At 32.7% G+C, this 19,131-nt stretch overlaps 1 protein-coding gene across 1 annotated transcript in view; it reads left to right on the top strand.

Annotated features, from left to right (window-relative positions):
* Positions 1-19,131, top strand: part of LOC105623298 — a 123,713-nt gene that overhangs the window by 94,775 nt on the left and 9,807 nt on the right. The window contains exon 6 of the mRNA XM_012204699.1: positions 18,928-19,098. Within this exon, the coding sequence (XP_012060089.1) occupies positions 18,928-19,098 (171 nt within the window). The remainder of the gene's footprint in view (positions 1-18,927; positions 19,099-19,131) is intronic.

Here is a 19,131-nt window from a genome sequence, read left to right on the forward strand (position 1 = left end):
CCTACTAAGTAATAACTAACTACTATAGTTAGTTTAGTTTCGTTTACTAACTACGACGTACTTACTAGTAAGTTAACTTAACTAATATCACGTAGTACTCTCTCTCTCTCTCTCTCTCTCTCTCTCTCTCTCTCTCTCATACATACATATACACACGCATGTTTAATATCGGTGTACAATTTGTCTGGAAATCTCCAGTGTATCGTAAAATGTGTGAAATCTGTCCTGGTACTATTCTGTACCTTGTTCGATTACGTGTGCGTAGGTATTACCTGAGTTTAGATCAAATTTTTAAGCTTGAAATTGGGGGCAATTATTGGTTTAATGTTTTTGAAAGTTTAGCATCAAATATTTCAATAATTAACTTTATATAGATATCACGAAACTTTAATTTATCAGAGCTACTTAGATTTCAACGTTTAAAATAATCCTTTAATTAGGCCATCGTTGTAAATAATTGATTCGAGAAGTGAAAAATATTTTATGTAAGTATAACATATTTTAAGTAAGTATAACAATTTGAAACAGATTTTGTTTTTACAATGAGCTCAATGTAAAGAAGATATCTAAAATATACCTTGTGATAAAATACACATCAAAATATTTCTACAAAGCATATAATACCAAAGCATATATGAACAGCATATATAAGAGCTCCGCGTAAAAGAAACTTCATTGAGGATTGGTACGTTCGAAGAGCATCTTATCTTGCGAATAGGATACGCGAGATAGCACGCTTTACTTGATCTAACCGATTTGTACTATCGAATGACGTGACATTGAGAGCGATGAGAGGAACGTCTCGAAAACAACGATGCGTCTTGAAATGGATGCCCGAGTGAGGCGTTCCTGCACCAAAGCACGTCGCATTTGACACATCGTTGGTCTCGGCGTCAATACAGCACGTATTTGTGACGGTCGGCACGGTCAACCAAGTGGATGAGTATTAAATGCGTCGAACGGTGAAAATAGAGCGCGAACAAGCTGGCCTAGTAACGGTAGACGCAAATCCTATCTTGGCGGTGTCAAAGACTCATATATTCTGACCGCACATTTAACACCGCATACAATCTTCCACGATGAATCTTCTAGGTCACATTGAAAGGATCTTCGAATTTGTCTTTGTTTCTACGTAATCAAAATTCTCTGCTCTATTAGCATATCCAGGATTTTTTTTGGAGAATGGTTATCAATTCTGTTAATATGTAAACAACAATATTAATGAATTGCTTTTTTGGATATTTTAAAACTTAGAATGTTTCATCTTCATTTCTACTTTTGAATGGGAAAAATATTAGATTTTGTTTAATTATATCATTTTGAAGAAAATATACGCAAAATACAGTTAAAAACGAAATGAATAGTTTCTTTAATATTATTATTGTTATGTAAGTAAAATTATTGTTATTTCTAATAAGTATAAGTAAAATCTTAGCTGAAGGTATGTCATTTGAGTTGAAGGTTTGGTCGAATGGATACTCATTAATATCTCATTCTTTTAGCTCAAAAATTTTGTGAAAATGATACTCTGTCAAAGCTGTAACGAAAGTTCCAGATATTACTTATATTTTTAGAAGAAAAAAATATGTGACAATAAAAGTTTATAGTCAAAATTAAAGTTTTTTTATATTTTACAACTAAAAATAAAATTAATAAAAAATCTTTAAACTCTCCCTTCCCAGAAGGGTTTATATCTTCATCTATTCAATTATTCGTGTCAAAAAAATTGCATCTCTTGCTTAAATCTCGAATCCTAATAGTTCATTGACGATGAAACCATCGCCAATTTCCGCACTTTATTGATTACTTATTGAGACTTGAGCTGTGATAATTAATAGGTCACAATCGAGAATTGATTGCGAGTAGGAATCTATAACTGGATTTTCTCCCGTTTACAAAAATAACATGTTTTCCAGTTTAGTTACGCCAGTAACGAGATAAGTGAAACGTAGTCGACGTCTCTTACGAGAAGCTGTAAATCGTGTGCGATTTTTAACTTTATTGTCGGTATGACCGGTCGAGTGTTTTTACGAGCATGAGAGCTTTTATTTTCTAAATGAAACTCACGGAAATGATAACAAGGTATTCAACTTAGAAAATATTTCGCTCTGCTGAATCGTAATCGTGTATTGCACACACGCGTATGTATCGTTACATACCGTGAAAGAGCTCGAGGAAAGATCGATGGGAATCTTGATAGTCAAAGCTTTTTTGATCACGCGTTATACAGAGGATGCGCTTGATTTACCGTATAAATCCGATGTGAACTGAATTATTTTACGACTGCGAGACCGTTTGCTTTTCGAATGCGATCATGCGACTTGACACAAATCTGATCTGTCTCTTTCACGGAAGTAAATGTTCGTCTTTCTTAAGTACATCCACGGTTGAATATCGATAAAAACATGTTGGGATTGCAATGGTATGTAGTTAGTATAAAACGATACAACTCTACACATTTCCGTCAGAAATGTATGACTTAATTAAAGAACTAATGGAAAAGAAATTAGAAACATTTAAAGATAATGAGTCTAAAGAATAATATTATTTATTTTATTATTAAAAAATTATATAAGATAAAAATTGTATAAGTATGTAAATTACGATATCATAAACAACTAAATATAATATATTTTAATATAGATTGTTAGATATGAAAGGAGCAATGGTAGATCAACTCCTTGAGTTAAATAACATTTTGTTCTATTATTATATATTTTTTAACTTCCATGTATATCAAAATATAAATTAATCCATTATGTGTGTGTGCACGTATATGGTTCTAGAAAACTCTTATTTTAATTTTGTTAATCAATCCATTTTTGTGGTTTAATTTTAAAGTAAATATCATCTATATTAATGCATTTAATAATATTAATGCATTTAATGATTTGAAAATTAAATTGAAGTCAAATTTAATTTTCTTGAGTTAAATTGTTTCAATCAAATTCATGATATGTTGAATACAAGCAGTGGCGACCTATAGAAATTATTATAAATAAAACTCAAATTGTGAGTGTAATTTGATAATATAAATTTAACAGTGTATATATTAATTTTAAAAAATGCTAATATTTTTTTATTAAAATTAACTGAAACTTAAATTAATTAAAGCTTTATTTTTCTCTCGTTCTTCTTCTCTTTTAATTTTAACGTTTTTAAAAATAATTTCAGCAGTACTTTTCATGAAAATAAAAGAGGACACAGCATTCGATATATTACTTCAAAGTCATTTTAAGTAAACTTCTGGGTTTCGCAATTACATTTATTATACATATGCTATTTTTCATCGCTTTTCTATCGATCCGTATAAGTTAAGGACATGGAACTTTAGAAAATATTGTGCTCAATCACGAAAAGATACAGAATGAAAGTGCTATAACAAAAAGTATTTTTAAGAATACTTCCGCAGTGATCGAGATTTCTTTCTTTTCGATAACGTTCATCGAACAGCAAATAGAGATTAACCGCGGATTAATTATGATTGATCGAGCTCGATGCGGCCGTTTCTTTTCGGCTTTTAAACGCGTTCATCGAACAAGCTGACCCAGTAACGGCATAAACCGTACGGTAGTGTCTCGGCTTGCAATTCTCTGTGGGTCGATAGTTACTTCTTGACGGCTTCTCTCTCGTTAACTGCTTGAACTTACCGGTGGTAATCACAATGATTGCAAGGAAGGGAGTCCCCTTTGAACACGAAAAGACCACATCGGAGCGCGGATTGTTGTTTCCAAGTGTCCCTTTATCCGATGATCATCTCTACATAAGAGAGAGATAAAAAGAAAGAAATCGCCATTGTCTTACTGTACTTGCCAAAACTTGGTGATGGAAACTTCGCGATTAATCTTTTAATAACGAACTCGCTCTGAGTAAATCCGAAGCGAGCTACTTTTCTGCACTTTGTTCGTTCTCTCAGACACTCGGAAGTAATGTAATAATTAAGGAGGATAGATGGACGGGATCATTTTGTCTGAAACTAAGAATGATAAAAATGTCTTGTGTACACTTGCAGTTTTATTAATTATTTTATTTATGTGAAAAAATAGTAGCATTACAATTGAAATGTATTATTCTAGAAAATCTAATTATGAATAGTGTACAGCTGTTATTAACTCTTTGTATCAGACTTATCATGATCTGATACAATACATATTTTATAATTTTTAATTAATTAATCTAAAACTTTATTTTAAACTAAAATATTTAACGATGTAAACAATTGGATAAAAAATTTTATTCACAATAAATAAAATTTTATCATTAATTGTGAGATTGCATAACATCTCTTATATTATATCGCAGCGTAAAGAGTTGATTGCACGATTGTAGAAAATTCACAATTTCATATCATTTATTTATATCTTAAACATACATTCAATAGTTATTGCAATTCGTTGCGATATGTTTCTGTAACATGCTATATTAAAAAACTTGCTTGGAAGTCGTGGATATTTTATAATTCTGTGCATACAAAATATCCAGAGAATAGTTTATCTTCCATCATTTTTAATTAAAATGATATGATGAACGATTAAGCAGATATATTCAATTATGTCAAACGATATAACCAAGAGTGAAGAATCCTTTCATCGCTTTATTTATCACGGATTCGATTTGAAAATCCTTCGAGAAATAAAATTTCTATTTGTCATACTTTACTCACCGTACGATGACATATCTGTGTTCGCCGAATACTTTGAATAAAATATGACACGTACGAGACAGGCGATTCTTTCCTGCGTGTGAAATAAGCGGACCGCATCTCATTGCGAGTAGATTTAGCGAAAACGAAATATGTCCGCGTGAAAACATGGCGTGGCATGGCGTAGTGTGGTGTAGCATAGCTTGGCTTGGCCTACTAACGGCACAAATCCCTCGCGATGACGACAGCCATGTGTCCTCCTGTCGTGCTGTTCATTATACTTATTCGTACGACCGCTAAACCCAACCTCCTCCCATTTTATTATCAACATTTTAAATTGTCATTTCATTTTCCGCGATACGATCTTTTTGTATCTACGCTAAATCTTCCAGGATGACTACGGGGTTCGTAGATCGGCTAATAGTGCGCATTAAAAGAGTCACGCACTCCATAATAATTCTAGATTACTTGGCAAATATGAAACTGTTTCTTCTTTTTTGCAAGAATCTATATATTAAGCTAAATTATATTGATTATTATTATTAGCATCAAATTATTAACAGTTTTTTTTAAGATATTTATTTGTTTTTTAAATATTAAATTGCTTGTTAATTTAATTTGTGATATTACTACTTCAGCTTTGATTTAGTGTTTCAAAATTGACAAAGAACCGGCGCTTTGCTCGAATTGGAAATTGTAAATTCATAAGAAATATTACTAGGTACGAAGAACCGCCTTGACTATGTATGGCATTTTTCATTCATGTGATATTAATTTTATCAAAGAAAATTGTAAAAAAAGAAGTTATTTAATATCAAATTTCTATCAAGCAACGTATATAAATATTTTTGTTCGATAATATTCAACTTGTTTAATATATCTTTATTCAACAATGGAATTTATAAGTTGATCTAGAAAAGAATGTAATTTCTGTAAATAATCAATTCTAGTATGAAATTACACAAAACTTGATCACCAGATTAGTGGACTAAAGAATTTTTATATTTATTTATAAATTTTAATATAAAAATACTTATTATAAAATTTAATATAAAAACTTTGATAACAGTCTTTTATCTATTCTTAATAGTTTTATGTCATTTTGTTTTTTATTTGACAGTTAACATATTTATGGCATCTCTATGTTGATAAGTGAAACATCATGCTTTTTTAATCACTAATGAGTGACATATGTGTTGATCAATTAAAACAAATGTTTTTGTCTCTTGATCCGATAATAATGAAAAAAATAATCGTGTTACGGATTTTCATGACACGCCGATTCAAGTATCGAAGAATAGATTAAAAAAAATATTGGATTGATCGATCGATCATTCTGTCTCTCTCTCTCTCTCTCTCTCACTCTCACACACACGCGCGCGCACGCACACGGTTTGCAGCACGGACAATCGTACGCTCGATTCGTAACTTCATCTCGTCGCGCCGGTAAGTTTAGCGAGAACAAAATCCGCAGAGCGTGAAAACAGAACGTGAAGTTGTTGACCTACTAACGGCACAAATCCCCCATCGATGTCACGTGCTCCGGCACGCATTTCGATTGTTTGCATTCCGTTTGATTTATTTCCCTTTTGGCCGCTACAATCGCATCGATCTTTTTGGCGAATTCGAGATTCACGTTTACGTCCGGTATTTAACGGATAATTCTATCGAATAAATCATATGATGTCGAGTTCTGTCTTACATGAGGTAAGCACTTAACATTTTTTATCAATTTCGAGAATTCAAGCAATAATATATTATCTTTTTTCTTCTGTTTATTTCATATTTTTATTTATATATTTTTTATATTTCAAAACTTTGATACATGAAATAATAAGCAATACTTATCTGTTTCTAAATAAATATAAACATATTCCGTTTAATAGTAATATTAAAATTTATGTAAAAATGATAATTTTTTCTTTCTGCGAAACAATTAATGTTCTTTTCTAATAATCGTAAAATTTTTAAGTTTTAAAATATCGACATAATTCTAAAAAATTAGATTGACGTAAGCAATTTAAAAATTTTCACACACCTCTTTCGTGCAGTGAATAAAACAGATCTTATCTCATCTCTCCATAAATGACGGGACGAGATTGATGAGTGGTCCTCAGTTTCTGGCAGGATGACTAACTAATCTGTATCAACGTCAGAAGACCACGTAAACGTTCTACAATCGACTGTATACATAATCGTGGCGATTTATAACGTTCAGCCCGAGGGAACCGTCGTTTATCACGGATCAACGAGAAATGGAGCATGGGCCATATACATTGAAACAAGCTGATCACGCATCCAGCTTAATCCACGACCATTTTACGTCACAGCGAGTCGTGTCGACTGTTCACACCTGAGCGTTCTGCCTTCACGAATACGTCATTGCAGATTGTTATCGGTAAATGAAAGATGCATATGTTCGATAGAAGGCAGAAAATTGTTTCCACACTTTGCGCAAAAAGAGAAAAACGTATTGCGCTGTTTTATGAAAAGTCTTCATTTAACTATTGAAAACCACCAGTCTCTCGACCTGTTTCTGTCTTGAAATCAATCTGCGGATTCATAGAGAAAAGATCTCGCGAAATTGTCGTATATCGAGAAAATGGTGAGCAAAACTCGTTCATAGCGCGAATGGATTGATACTGTAGGCGACAAAGTGAGCGAGCGCATTTTGCCTCGCGGATTTGGCGCGATCGAGCGAACGAACGTCGAGACGCGAAAATGGAACACACTGTGACGAGAAGTCACTGGCCTACTAACGGCAAAATCCTCCTTTAGTGTCAACGTGCCTGCGTGACGAGCGTTTAATCCGTCCGTGCAATATCCACTGTTTATGATGATATCTGTCCATCCACCGTTTACTCGCGGAAAATTGCGAGTGCAGTCTTCAATGACTGTTCTGGTAAAAAAAAAAACACGCCCTCCTCGGCTGAATTAAGTGATGCAAATTACTTCGGTTCGTTTATAGAGCGACATATGTAAATGAATATTTAATATCGATGATCGCAATTGTCGCAATTGATTATCGCAACCGATAATCAACGAACAAGTTTAAGTTAGAAGTGCAACTTTGAAATTCAAATTAGGGCTGATTCTTTGAGAAAAATATCTGGTTGAAAATAAACGAATTAGCTAGAGGTTTTTGATTATATCAATTAGATTCATTCTAGTTATCTAGCTAACTAGAATTTTAATAGATTCAATCATAAAATTCTGATTCATTTTTAATCAAAATTTCAATTAATCCACTTAATCATTTTTTGTGTTTAATTAGAATCGATCAGTTTTTAAATATCTCGCAATTTTTATGATAATTTAAGAAATTCTCTACTTTTTAAAAATTCTATTTCTGTATTTTATTTAAAATGTTGTTGAAGCTAATTAATATTTACGTTGTGAGCGGTTCACATAAAATAAAAACTTTGATCAGAAGAGGTTTATTGAAGATAGACGTGAAAAATATTGTACATATCAAGAGCAGAATTGGAAAAACATCCTGCATTATTGGCACAATGGTCGCAACGAGAAAAATCAATGCAAACGGGAAATTGAATTTAGTAGATCTGACACAGCAGAGCGATGTATTTCTCGTGGAGAACGAACAAACATAATTAATTTCTTGAGTGTCTTCATCCTGGTACTGCGCAACTGCATAACGAAGTTTAATTGTGTTGCCCGACAGTGGCCTCAGAATAAAGCTATAATCGTACGGACAGCATGGCTTAAACTGCACCGAACTCGTGAATAATGAGAATGCATTTCGGGCGGCCTTTCTCCATACAAAAGCACCCGTGCATCACTTCGTGCCGAAACTGAGAGATAGTTGACTTCTAAAGTTTCGCTTCGAGAGAAAACAATGTGATAGCATTTTCTGCCATAAGAGTAATTTGCAGCGCAATAATCCGTAAGCCGTAATCTACTGAATGAATTAAAATGCACGTAAAATTAAGCAAAGTATAAAGCTTTGTTATCTATTTATATTTGGAAAGCTTAATTTACGTTTAATTTACGAGAGCTCCTTATTTTTCGATCATTTATAACTCAAAAGAATTAATTAAGAACAACATTTTCTATTGCCTATATCTTATTTGGAAGATTAAATGTCGACATCTCTTATTTTTTATTTTGTTTTTATTATGCATTGATAAATAATCGAAGAAGTCGTGAAATGAAATAGCCAGACATGAGTATAATTATTTATTCTCGTTTAAGATTACATTCCAAAATATCTTCTCCGAAGAAAATTTTACTCAATATAATATAGTATATATACGTTAAGTACACTACGTATTTCGAGTAAAATTTTCCTCGGAGAAGACATTTTGGAACGTAGCCTAAGTAGAAAAGATGGCGAAAAAGATAATACCTAATTTGAAGAAAGACGTGGAGAAGAGATTTCGGTACTAAGAGATTAAAGATCGAGAGAGCTTATATAATAACCCCGAATTCTGCGCAGGTCAACGAACGGCAATCGCGTGTGTCCGATCATTATGCGATATCCCTCTGAAAAAAAAAAGAGAAAAAAAATCGCATCATTTTATCTGATACAGACTTCAGTCAGCTCTCGTGCGAAGATATAGCAGCGACGAGTTGCGGCACTTCCTGGTTTCAGTACGTGACCCGGTCGATCGGTGAAATATCCTGGCAGATGACTGACGTCATTGCCATGGACGAGGTGAACGGCTTTCGTCGGTTTCGCTCGTGCCGCTCATCGCTAATCTTATTTTTCTTTCAGCGTCCCACGCGATGATGAAGAGAAACCGTAATTGTCGATGAGCTTTTCAAATCCCTTATCCCGTGTCCTATGCACGCACATCGCGATCATTATCAATAGAACTTCAAATTACGTTCAAATTCTTGGTTACTCTAAAAATGTTTGTCCTGAAAATTCGTTGATATGTTCGTAGATATTCTAAAAAATCTGGCGCTCTTTGCGCACATGTTAAACAGTCAACGGGATTACTTTAACAATGTGTCTGGGTGTATGTTTAATCAGTATAGATATTGTAATTAGCATATAACTGCGATCACACAATGAGCATATGCTTATGATAGAAAGTAGGTTGTCTGTTAATGTTATTCCGATGGAAAGTTTTCGCAAAGCTATATAATGGATCCAATCTTGAAATCGAAAATTGAAATAAATTTGATTTGAAAAACGTGAAAATGGAAATATCTAATATTTTAAACATCAAAATATGAAAATGGCAAGTTTTTTATTTATTTAGAGAATTTTATAACAATATTCGTTATTCAGAAATTTTACGGAAAAATTATACAAAGTGATTAATATTGAAAATAAATACGTAAAAGCAGAAATAGAAAAGCGAAATTGAAATGTGCCTGCCAAAGAAAATATGCGTGTTTAGGTCCGCCACTGCGATGTACTGCTTGACAGATAAATTACATTTTGTAGAGTTACACACTCTCGGAAAAATATGGCGGGTTGAAGATCATCATAAATAAAGATGAATAATAGAATCAACACTATTTTTATTTAAATTTTTTATTAGTTATTCAATGAAATAGATGTAAGGAATAACATGAATGAAAATAATTTCCATAAATAGTCTGAATAAAAAATAGTACATATATACTATTGTTTATGCATTAAGCCATTTGTGTATGGGTTATAATAAAAAATAAAATAAAGATAAATGTCAGTTACCGAGTAAAATATCGCTTTGAGAAAAATAAGCGACATAAATTTAAATATGTACAATGTATAATAATCACGAGGTCAGAGGTTAAGAAATGCGAATAAGAAAATGTCAAATATTATTCGGTTGCCTAACAAATTTCCAAATTCACTACATTGTCGTATAAGTTTTATTACTATTAATACTTTTAAGGTTTCCATAATATTCCAGAGTATTTTTTTCAAAGAAACTACGCAGCTTGTGTTATTTTCGTGATTTTGATACATTGTTAAACACTACTGTTTCGTGAACATTGCAGTTCACTTTATCAGGACGAAAAGTAAATTGATACGATTCTTTTTATTGCACTGTAACGACTGTTGTAATGATTATTCGCTTTTTATTGTTTTCATTGTTATATTGAAAGACGTTTTAGATTTCTATAGCGTGCACATAGACATAATATTTAGATGCCATATTGATTAGATTAATAATTAATCAGTTAGTATAAATTATATCAAGTAGCAAATACGTTTTCACCTAATAGAAATTAGTCAAGACTACTTGACTTACATGTTAAATGAGCCCGGCGAAAGCCTTGAGACAACGAATGTCGCGACCGATCTTATCCGGAGCGCCGCGAATAAATTATCTTACATTGAAAGTAAAGAGTATTCAAATGCACGACAGTAATTGACGACTTGGAGTCCGATCGAAAAATCGATTCCTTTAATGAGCGTTTTATTGAACTTCGCACTTGGTGGAAAATCGTATCTCTCACTATACCGTACCTCTCGTAATGCTATATTTTCGTTACAGTCAATTATAGTGATTCGTAACTACTTTGAAACAAGCGCGTACAACTTCCTGCATAAATCGCCCTATTATAGAATTGTTTATTAATAGCTATTATATTTATAATTAATAACAAGATTATAAAAATATATTTTTAAACATCTTTATTCTTTGTAACCAATATTCTTGTTCTAGATATTTTAATTTATTTAAATTTATTTAAAGAAGTTGAAATTGTTCTACTTTTAAAATATCATACCGTCTCATCATCTCTCATTTCCGATCATTCTATTAGTTAATAAAGTGAAATTAAATTTATTATTACATGAAATTGATATGAGATAAGAAAATAATCGAATATAAATCTGTAAACACTGAAATTTGTAACTATAAATTTTAAAAGAATCTTATTTTTATATACAGGAGAAGTAATTGTAATCGACTGTTTAATTATATCTTTAGTCATTCTAATTTTTTAAAATTTATCTTGAGCGGATATGATTTTTTTTCTAACATTGAGATTGATAAAATTACAATTACAATGTACTCTTATATTTAAGAACAGTAATTTATTATAATTTTATTTGAGTAAAAAGAAGTTGCTGTATTATATAAATATATATGTAAATTAACACGTGCACGTATCATACATATTATTCATAAGAAGATAGAGAAAGATGGCTCTTAATGTAACTTTTCTAGTTGCAACGATCATTAACAATTTCCCGAACAAAATTTACGCGAGCGTCGCTTAAAGTTTCGCCGCGTACAAGTTATGGAACTTTCCAACTTAGTTTCTTCGATGTTGAATGTCCTCGTAATACACACAACGTTCTTTCGCATTTCAAGTCTTCAATTATTGAACGCAGCGTCTCAGCGGCGTTATCAGTGCCGCGAGCTTTCCCTCTAATCCACCGGATGGTTTTACTGCTCGATTTTTTAAACTTGGCTATGGGATAAAGAGCTAAAGAATTAAATCTATTTTATCCACCTTGCGATCTCCACTCCACTCGTTCGATCGCAAAAGGCAAGAAGTAATTGCGAAATTTTTGTACTTTGCGGTTACTATTTGGACGTATCGAATATTAATTTATTTAGTTCTCGTCACAATTATGCAAAGATACTTAAAAATATCTTGATTTTTTATTTATAATTAAATATATCTCATTTCAATTACGATTTGATTTTCAAATAAATTTCAAATTTTATAATTTGCTAGTATTCATCTTTCATATTATTATTTTGCGTTTTAATTTTAATATTATTCATGCAATTTTTGCAATAACCCGCTAATAACTCGATCATTAATGCTTCGTGCAAAAATATAGGGCATTACGCGCATTACACGTGATAATATTGTATAATCAGTTAAAGACCGGACAATCTGATATTTGCATATCGTTGATCTATAGTTAAGGCATGGTGGTCGTACATTTTTCTTGTTTGAGAGAGAGAGAGAGAGAGAGATTTACATGACAATTAGCTATACATCTCACTCCATTAGTAACCTTCCGTTCTTCCATCATCGCCTATGTATAGTAATGCTGTATATGGTAAATCATCTAAAACAGTTACAGCAATACTGAATAACTAAGCACGAGTTAGTCATTAACAATTACCTAAATTTACATAAATTTAGACTAATAAAGTTGTAATTGTAATTCTCTAAAATACTTAAAATATTTTATACGCTCTCTTTCATCTCATTCACATAAAATTTTTCATTGTATGTTTAATTTATATAATAGATATATATTTTATTATCGAACATCAATATTCATTATTATATATATTAGAGATTAATATAAATGTAAGTATTATTTTCATATAAAATCATATAAAAAACGATGAGTATTATCGATGAGAATTCTGTGTCAGAAAATTAAGCAAGGTTATCAATGCTATTAATAATAGATATAATAATATATAAGGAGATTATAAAATATCTCTTTTGGACATCCATATGATAACTTTATCATTTAATCCTTTTATCGCACACGTTAGTTCTTATCATCCAGCTCTTTTTCACGTAGAAAAAAACATCCTTTTGTAGTAACGTCGATTGTCTATAATGTGCTATAAACCATTCATCCGAATCTGAATTGCAGTAGTTCAACTTCGCCACGAACTTCGTTACGATTTGCGTTACCGCAACGCGATCTGGGCTATCGACCCTTCGCGACGCATCGCCAGTCCATTCCATCACCCTTATCGGTGCCGCTCTCGCCTGTATTGGATGGATGACAGCGGTTAAGGGCCGAATATTCGCGAATTATCGATCGCATGCCGAGGTCGCGCGCTACCTCCGCCATTATCATCGTCATCGATGATCCCTCTATGGATTTCCGGTCCAATTGGGAATCTACCGCGCGATTTCCTTGACCCGTACATCGTTTCTTCAAGTTTCGGGAAACGCGGACATCATCACTGCCGTTGAGTAAGGGGGGGGGGATTGGACCCCCTCCCGATATTTCTCTATTCTGAGTCCAACGACACCGCCGTTGCGCCAGCAGCTACGTGTTCCTCAGGTCCTTGACTTCTCTAGACTACGAGCGTATGAGCGCCGTTCAAGACTTTTGCCGCGTGCCGATACGTGTGGATAAACGAGCGGTAGTAGTACGGGCCGCAGATCGGAGCGACTTTGCGGCAGCAATGCGCCATCGGATTGCTATCACGGTATATATTTTCGTTCTTATTTACATTCTCACTCTTCACTGGAGACGCCGAGTCAGAAGTCTGGTTATTGTAATTTGTTTTCTCGATATCACTGATTTCATAATATATTTAGCATGGGACATTAGAATATTTTCTTCTAAAATTATTTGTTTCGCATATTATATAACAACTAATTATTTATTTAAACTTTTGCAAATTTAATAATTGCGTTTTAATTTAACTACCTAGAAGTGCAAGTGGATTGAAAATGGCGAATTGGCCAGATATCGGGCTGAGTGCGCTTCTATATATCATGCGATTAATTTGTGTAGCCAGATCCAGCTCGATTGCACTTGCATACAGTGATGCTGAACGTCGATTTTGTTAACAAGCTGTACTACAGCTGCGCTACGTCACGATGACTCGCGAATTTATGATTATTTAATGCAGCCACGAGCAAAATGCGCCATCGCTTGCGATAATTTCATTTAGCCGTTAATGACCTGGATAATGTCGAACGATAGTAAATAAATTTTGACACGTTGGACATCTGCAATTAATGCATAAACAAGAATATTTTGTTAGCACTATCGAAATTGTTTCTGCAATTGAATTGCATAAACGAGAATATTTTATTAGTGCTACCGAATTATTAGAACATGCAGATCCAAAAAAAATTATTTTTTGACATAAAATGAGAAGTTTAAGTTTAAAGAAGCTGTACTGTTTTTTATGGCGTAGAATTAATACACGATTTATTTCACACAAAAATATTTAATGTAAATTTTTATAAATACTTCCGGCGTACTGGAATTAGAAAATTGGAATTGAAGTAAAATGAAACCAAGTCTTTGCGGTAAAGATCCGATTTCCGAGATCAATTTTCGAGAGATTCGCAAAGCGATTCCGACGTGGATCAAAAATACACACGCTCACGTGTATCTGCGCGACGTATCTCCGCGCTCCCGAACCAGTCCCGGCGACCTTAATACGCGTAGACGACGTCCTCGCGGTATCCTTGAATTGTTCCGATACGGCTGCGAAAGAATTTCTTTCTCTCTCTCTCTCTTTCTCTCTCTCTCTCTCCTTCCTTCTTTCTTCTTCCTTCTAGCAATGCTCGCACCAGACTCTGTGTTTTTCTCGTTATTCTCATTGTCGAAGTCGGGCCGCGATGCACAAGTCGGTCGCGTCTCGCCCGCGATCCTCATCCTTGGCCCAGCTTTATCTTCGACTTCGACCTTCTCGCCATCAACGCGTCACACCTGCGAAATTACATGAAATTAATTGGCTTAACACTTAAACCCGAATAAATTTTGGAGTGCGTTCTTGCCACCGTCAACGCGCGATACGAGGAAAATTAGTAAACCTGTTGTTTGCCATCTCTCTGTGCCATGATTTCACGGAAACTTGGCTGCTTGCGCTGCAACTTGAAGTACTTAGCGAGCGTGGCAGCATGGAGAAACCGAAGGTTGAATTGAATTAAATTTAACGGGGGCGATTGTGTGTGATGAATGCTCTAACGAAAAATCCTCGGGGAAAAATTTATATTTCTTTAATTTATATTATTTTTAAAACAAGGAAATTTTATTGATGAATTTCATTTGTTCGTTACATTTATTGACGAAGTTGTGAAACAAGGAATATTTTAATTGATAAAAATCGAGAAGCTGCATATCAAATAATGTAAAATATCTTACAGTTTATTGGATTCTTAAAGTAATTATTTTTTTCGTGTATTGTAATATTCAACATTGTAATATCAAATAATCAACATTTCAAATAATATTAAATGTGATTATCTAATTGATTTAAATGAAAGTATTGTTAAATATGATTTTTGCCAGCTATAATCTGAAATAATTTTGGTTGCTTGGATGTTTATTATGGATGGAAATGAAAATATTACTCGATTTAATGCTTATGATGAATGTGTATCGCGCTTCGAAAATATGTATTTATATTAGCGATGATGATTTTTTTATTCTATGTGAGAAATTGTAATTTGCAATAATTACTGAAGAATCATATTAAATGGTTAATGAATTCGACAATAACGGTTCGGTACTTGCCACGTATCGGTGTGCGCAAGCAGTAAGCAATCGATTGTCGTATGACGTCATTCACAGAGACCGGCATCAACTTCATCTTCAACTTTGGCCTTTTAATACCCTGATATTCGATTCATGACTTGTCTACACGTGTCGGCCAAATAATTGTGTTTTTACGAAGTCAATTAAATTGTGAAGTGTTAAATAAAATAAATTGCGCGGCAGCCCGATTTCGTTTTTCAGCTGCATTGTATAATATATAATATATAACAGTTAAATGTTTTACGATCAATACGGTAGATTTATCTCTGAAAGATTGTTCAAACATTCGTAACAAAATTTATATCACTTTGCAACTTTGGTTATTTACATTATTAATTACTTAATCTACATTACATTATTAATTATTTATTTATTTCATGAATATATTTCTCTTATAATTATTTAAATATATATTATGTTATTACTTGTATAAATATTTTTGTAATTAATCAGTCAATGATCACGGAAGTAGCAAGTGCCGAATTCATAAAATTCTCTTAAATGTTATATCAATTTCTTAAATGTTGTATCAATATTTATTTTTTTAAATTTACTTTTGATTTTATGAGTACAATTTTAATTCCGCTACTGTTTACAGTTCATTGATAAATTTTACTTTAGACATTTCAATTTCTTAAATGTTATATCAATATTTATTTTTTTAAATTTACTTTTGATTTTATGAGTACAATTTTAATTCCGCTACTGTTTACAGTTCATTGATAAATTTTAGACATTAACAGTATTTTTCTTTATCTTAGACCTTGCATGCACTAATATCCGGTAAAGATTCACGAGAAGATTGGCGTTTTCTTGATTTACGCATTCATGAACCTTTCTATTTAAGCGGAAAGTATGATATTTAACGATATCTGACTGATAAAATTACGCAAGAAAATTGAATATGGACATTATCGACGATCACGTTGCGTATACATGTAACGCGTAAATTGGCGTTAAACGCAGCATTAAACAGGCATACTGTAATCAGAATTGTAAATTTGTCGTTATTATAAACCAAAATTATAATTAGAGTCGTATGTATAATGTCAGCTTATAATAGATATTTTGTTGCAAATTCAAAAGCATTCTTTACAACTCTAAAATTGTAGAGAATACTTTTCAATTTGACAACAGAAATGTCTATTACAAGCTGAAATGTATCTTTAAATTTTTCATTTATAATTTAATCGCTTGTTTATCAATTGTGCTATGTCTATACCTTGTTGTCACATTAGAATAGACGCAGAGCTAATACATATGCTTCTAACGGTAATCAATAATCGCAATAATCACAATAATAATAGTAATCACACATAGTATCGGAATGTAGGTACAAGCTTTATCATCAAATAATGGATAATCTAACAGTCTATATCATAGAAATATAGGATATTGTAAGTATAGAAAATTAGAAAATTTATGAGCTGGTCCACTCGTCATGTATTTATACACGGATAAATTTTTGGTTGAAAATGAAGGAATTGTAGTAGATTCTGATCACATCAATCAGAATTCCGATTAAACATTTGGTTATCTCGATTAAAATTATAATAGATTTAATTACATAATTCTGATTTGTCCATTTTTTAGAATTCGAATTAAAACAATCAGACTTTTTTTTCAGTTAGCAATTCAAAAGATTAAAAAGACAAACAAGAACGAATCGGTCATGGAGAACAATTCTTTACGCGCAATAATACAACAAACATCGGTCGAGTTTATAATTAAACACAATAATTAAATAAGACTACGTCAACTGTGGAGAAACAACTTGTATGCTTTGTCCATCACGAGACCCCATCCGCTCGACGCGGCTCCAATCAGATCGCCACGAACGCGCTCGGATGCTGCGCCCATCTCTCGGCATGCGTGAATACGAGCGAGGCGCGTTTAACCTACATAAAGTGGAATCGTGATGGGATTGGATGAAGTAAATGGCGAACGATCTCTTAGGATAATCGATCGATATGCAAGCACGGTATACTCTTCTCGCGCGGAGAAAGTTGATTTCGTTCGTTCATTTATTTGCAAAAAAAAGAGCAAACTATTGCGACGTGTGTGACTCTAATTCGCGCTTTAGTGCTTTAATTCTTTAGTACTTTAGTGATTTACACGCATGATCCTTTGGCTTCGCGCACGCATGTTAGGTAGTCTCGCGCTGCAAGTTTGAAAATTTTTTTTATTAAGGGGGATTCCGAATTGATACGGCGCGAATGTTGAAAAATACATAACGCAAAGCTGAGAGATAAATCTGAACGAATGGGAGGATTAGAGAGACTCATCATGGCTTACTCGCGCTCCCACGATTATGAACTATTGAAGTATAACGCTTTGGTATTATCCTATCAACGGTGTGATTCATGCTACTTTCCTATTAACACTATAACACCCTTAACGTATCTAAAACTCTAAAAATGCTGTAGCGTGATTTTTGCAAATCTAAAATCACGGAAATTATATCGATGTGTATACAAAATCGTACTGATTGATAACGTATATACGTAGAGATTAAACAAAGATTGGAAAAGTATATATAATAATATATGAAAATAAAGCTAAATATTGAAAATCATGAGATTTTACAATATATATATATATATATTAAATATTTTGAAAATTAACAGCTTATTTTCGATTTGATTTCAAATTGATTTACTGTATAAGCATAATAAAACTTGTATTAAAATATAAATATACGAATCATGTAAATGTTCTTTAAAATATGTTATGTTCTTTAAAATATTTCACTGAAAAAATTACTGAATTTTATTAAATATTTGTTTAAATAGGATTAACGAAATATTTGCTTACGATAAATAAACATTTATTTAAAATAAAAAATTATATTTAAATAAATATATATAAATAAACATATGTTTACATTTAATAAATATTTCGTTAATACTATATTCAAATCAAATTTAATAAATTTTAGTAAATTTTTTTTCAGTGTTCGTATTACAAAAACTAGAATATTCACTGTCCAAAAATATTTCTTATAACGGAACGGCAAGATCGTACAGCGGTTTACAAGGCAATATTGAAAATTAGAAGTGGAAGACAATCAGTTAGGAAAGTGCAAACGCTGCTCTTTTGTTCACAGGGTATTATCAGCCGGCTGGTCCACTGATACAGCACCCACCACCACCACCACCAACTTTACCACCCATTAAGGGCCCACCTCCGGAACCGACACCCACGCCTCCCCAAAACTCAGAAGGTTCGGATGACCTGGTCGCCACTTCCACAACTTCGGGAGGCACAAGCAGTACGGGTATGTTACTAATAATTAATACGTAATAATATG

Source organism: Atta cephalotes (assembly GCF_000143395.1).
Source record: "Atta cephalotes unplaced genomic scaffold scaffold00002, whole genome shotgun sequence".
NCBI classification, from domain to species: Eukaryota; Metazoa; Arthropoda; class Insecta; order Hymenoptera; family Formicidae; genus Atta; species Atta cephalotes.